General features: G+C 38.0%; 1 protein-coding gene across 1 annotated transcript; it reads right to left on the bottom strand.

The window, feature by feature from the left end:
• Positions 1 to 675: 675 nt before the first annotated feature.
• Positions 676 to 3,250, bottom strand: LOC129000597 (gustatory receptor for sugar taste 43a-like). Its single transcript, XM_054427558.1, has 7 exons — positions 3,167 to 3,250; positions 2,877 to 2,969; positions 2,578 to 2,679; positions 2,082 to 2,534; positions 1,809 to 1,877; positions 1,105 to 1,194; positions 676 to 744 (listed from the first exon to the last, which is right to left on the bottom strand). The coding sequence occupies exons 1-7, from the start codon at positions 3,248 to 3,250 to the stop codon at positions 676 to 678; spliced, it is 960 nt and encodes a 319-aa protein (XP_054283533.1).
• Between the last annotated feature and the right edge of the window lie 574 nt (positions 3,251 to 3,824).

Raw genomic sequence — 3,824 nt, 5'->3', positions numbered from 1 at the left:
TAAGGAGGCATTTTAGTTTAAATCCAATCAGGCAGATGGAAATTCGCTTAGTCAGCAGGTTTGCTGCGGTGGGGTTGTTTTAAAGATATTTCAATTTAGCATATTTAGTTTTAAGTATAACTTATATGACTCCATCAGGAATGGTGTATTATAACCTGCATAACCTATTAAGCAGGATACCTTTAGTTGCGAATCACCATCTCATCTTTAAGTATAGTTGTTATCTATTGTTATCATTATTGACTTAAGCAATGCGCTACTAGCCGCACAATATTAAGGATTATAAATGTTTCATTAGACAAAGACAAGCTCTGGGTTCTGAGAAGGGCTGAATATTGAGACTAAGAGCCTGTTGTTGTAACATATTGTCCCATAAAACAGGCTCTTCATATATCAAACTGTCTTGTGTGGTAATACACGACTTAAATATATCAGCTTTAAGTTTGGTTTGGATCTGAGGGTTTTCTATTTTGGCAACTAAACAGAATTAAGATAAATTTTAACTGTGACATTGATTATTTTATTGAAAATTTACAGAATTGTCTAAATAAAGAAGATTTGTGAACACACATTTTCAATGTCTTAACTTTAAATGTTCTAGAATAGTGTTAAACCGTACATCTACTGTGAACGTTGAGTATATAAGTATTATCTTTTTTAATTGAACCAGAGCTCCTATTGGCTGTCATCAGCGTTTTGAAACTGTATGAGAATGACAAGGTAGGTTGTTACTGCTCCTGCGATCTGAAAAATAGCAACAGATAAAAAAATTAGTCAACAAGTGGAATTATTATTTTACAGCAGAAAATGTATTAGCTAGTGAGTTAATAGTAAATATAAATTGACACAACAGACATAACATCTTTCTAGTTGCCACATACAATTGGTTTAACAAGAATGAAAAAAAGAGTAAAGAAGGTTATGTTACAATGTTCATGACAATATAGATAGACGAGCTAAAGACACAACTTTTAGTTAAGCTAAAAATCAATCTAATAGATGGACAGGTAAAAATCATTAGAAAATTACTATGCAGAGAAAAAACTAATGATAAATATAGCTATCGCTTTGTATAAAACTTTGCATACTCAAAAGTGACCTTACCGATGTCAATATTGGGCAGTGCAGAGGAAACAAACCAAACACAGTGAACTCCGCCTTGTAGTGAAGCAGTTGAAGAACAAACGTTTCCAGCTGAAAAGTGTTACAAAATTTGGTTAGTTAGTTTGGATTATTAATGTAATAAACGGTTTACTAGTTATTACCAGGCAAAGTTTTATATATGGATATCAACATAAGCCACATGATGTCGGAATTATGACTAAATAACTTGGTTAAATACTGTCAAAGTTAACTTAATCCTTAAATTTGTCATGCCAGAATTTCTTTACCTCTAGAGTTTTGCAAATTCCAATACAAATATATTTAAGAGTATTGTACACACTGTACGAAATACTTTCAAGATTCTATAATATTAATCACTTCTATTAGACTTTCATTCAACTAAACAGGGGAAAAACAAAAATAAAATAAAGTCCTATCATACATAACACCATAGGTTACGGAATGTTTCGGGTAAACAAAATTTATAAGTACCACTAGCGTACAATTTAAGCGTGTTCTTAGATATATTTATTTCGCGTTTTCCTAACATATTAAGCAATTTAAAAATTGTACTTTTTATGAAATTATCCTTTATTTATTTCAAATGGTCAAAATCAAAACAAATGGTGTTTCAAATCATTTTACCCCATTTGAACTAACAATTTCGCAAGAACAGAAAGAAAAGAACATTTTAGAATACTTGCTTGTTTTTGTGTTTCAGGTCGCATTTCTCTGTTAAGATGTCTACATATCATTGGGGCGGTCTTCTGAGCCTATAATCAAAGAAATTAGTTGAAGAAGAAATTAGTATTCAAAATTACAATTTTTGTTTTAACCACCTAATATTTGTTCATATTTATTCTGCAATCATGCCGACCTACGACAACCACCTATGGGTTCAGTGGCCATGATAAGAAGTCGTCTATTAAAAATGAAATATAAAAAATTACCATTAAAAAAAAAACATATTAAGTTACCTCTTGAGAAGCATTTGTACAAGGAATCATGAGGAATATGAGGTTGAGAGAGTGGGCGATGACCCAAGCACATTGGTGGAGGAGGAAGGTGATAGACTTCTCCGACACATGCTCCTTGGAATACAGGTTGACTGAGAAGAAAAGGAAGTAAGGAGCGATGATGATGTGAAGAAACAAGGAGAACATGTGAGCGAGGAGGGGCCAGCTGAAGATACTGTTGGTCTTGTGTATGATGCCACAGAGAGTCCAGTGTAGATCACTGAGGTGAGGGAGACCAATGAGGTAACGGACTGTGTCATCTGAGGTATCTGTAAAGGAACAAGGAGAACATGTGAGCGAGGAGTGGCCAACTAAAGATACTGTTGGTCTTGTGTATGATGCCACAGAGAGTCCAGTGTAGATCACTGAGGTGAGGGAGACCAATGAGGTAACGGACTGTGTCATCTGAGGTATCTGTAAAGGAACAAGGAGAACATGTGAGCGAAGAGTGGCCAACTAAAGATACTGTTGGTCTTGTGTATGATGCCACAGAGAGTCCAGTGTAGATCACTGAGGTGAGGGAGACCAATGAGGTAACGGACTGTGTCATCTGAGGTATCTGTAAAGGAACAAGGGGAATATGTGAGCTAGGAGTGGCCAGCTGAAGATACTGTTGGTCTTGTGTATGATGCCACAGAGAGTCCAGTGTAGATCGCTGAGGTGAGGAAGACCAATGAGGTAACGGACTGTGTCATCTAAAGTATCTGTAAAGGAACAAGGAGAACATGTGAGCTAGAAGTGGCCAGCTGAAGATACTGTTGGTCTTGTGTATGATGTCACAGAGAGTCCAGTGTAGATCGCTGAGGTGAGGAAGACCAATGAGGTAACGGACTGTGTCATCTGAGGTATCTGTAAAGGAACAAGGAGAACATGTGAGCTAGGAGTGGCCAGCTGAAGATACTCTTGGTCTTGTGTATGATGCCACAGAGAGTCCAGTGTAGATCGCTGAGGTGAGGGAGACCAATGAGGTAACGGACTATGTCATCTGATGTATCTGTAAAGGAACAAGGAGAACATGTGAGCTAGGAGTGGCCAGCTGAAGATACTGTTGGTCTTGTGTATGATGCCACAGAGAGTCCAGTGTAGATCACTGAGGCGAGGGAGACCAATGAGGTAACGGACTGTGTCATCTGATGTATCTGTAAAGGAACAAGGAGAACATGTGAGCTAGAAGTGGCCAGCTGAAGATACTGTTGGTCTTGTGTATGATGCCACAGAGAGTCCAGTGTAGATCACTGAGGCGAGGGAGACCAATGAGGTAACGGACTGTGTCATCTGATGTATCTGTAAAGGAACAAGGAGAACATGTGAGCTAGGAGTGGCCAGCTGAAGATACTGTTGGTCTTGTGTATGATGCCACAGAGAGTCCAGTGTAGATCACATAGGCGAGGGAGACCAATGAGGTAACGGACTGTGTCATCTGATGTATCTGTAAAGGAACAAGGAGAACATGTGAGCTAGAAGTGGCCAGCTGAAGATACTGTTGGTCTTGTGTATGATGCTACAGAGAGTCCAGTGTAGATCACTGAGGCGAGGGAGACCAATGAGGTAACGGACTGTGTCATCTGATTTATCTATAAAAGGGAAAGGAAACTTGTCAAAAATCCAGCTTAGGTATCTGGACATCACATAAACTAGGTGTTTATGTTATCCATATCAGCACAGTATGGCCAGACATTTGTAACACTGCTGCTTGCAATATAT

This window comes from Macrosteles quadrilineatus, unplaced genomic scaffold (assembly GCF_028750875.1).
Source record: "Macrosteles quadrilineatus isolate MER2022 unplaced genomic scaffold, UCM_ALF_1.0 Scaffold_8__2_contigs__length_117827958, whole genome shotgun sequence".
NCBI classification, from domain to species: domain Eukaryota; kingdom Metazoa; phylum Arthropoda; class Insecta; order Hemiptera; family Cicadellidae; genus Macrosteles; species Macrosteles quadrilineatus.
The sequence above is the reverse complement of the archived record's forward strand: the minus strand, read 5'-3'. Positions and strand labels throughout refer to the sequence as shown.

Bases quoted from the DNA above. Each gene is read 5' to 3' on its own strand.
- LOC129000597 (XM_054427558.1), bottom strand. From the start codon at position 3,250: ATGACACAGTCCGTTACCTCATTGGTCTCCCTCGCCTCAGTGATCTAC. The intron at 2,680-2,876 runs GTATCTTCAGCT...GTTCCTTTACAG, and splicing joins CATCATACACAAGACCAACA to ATACCTCAGATGACACAGTC. The intron at 1,878-2,081 runs GTAACTTAATAT...CTTTGATTATAG, and splicing joins GTACAAATGCTTCTCAAGAG to GCTCAGAAGACCGCCCCAAT.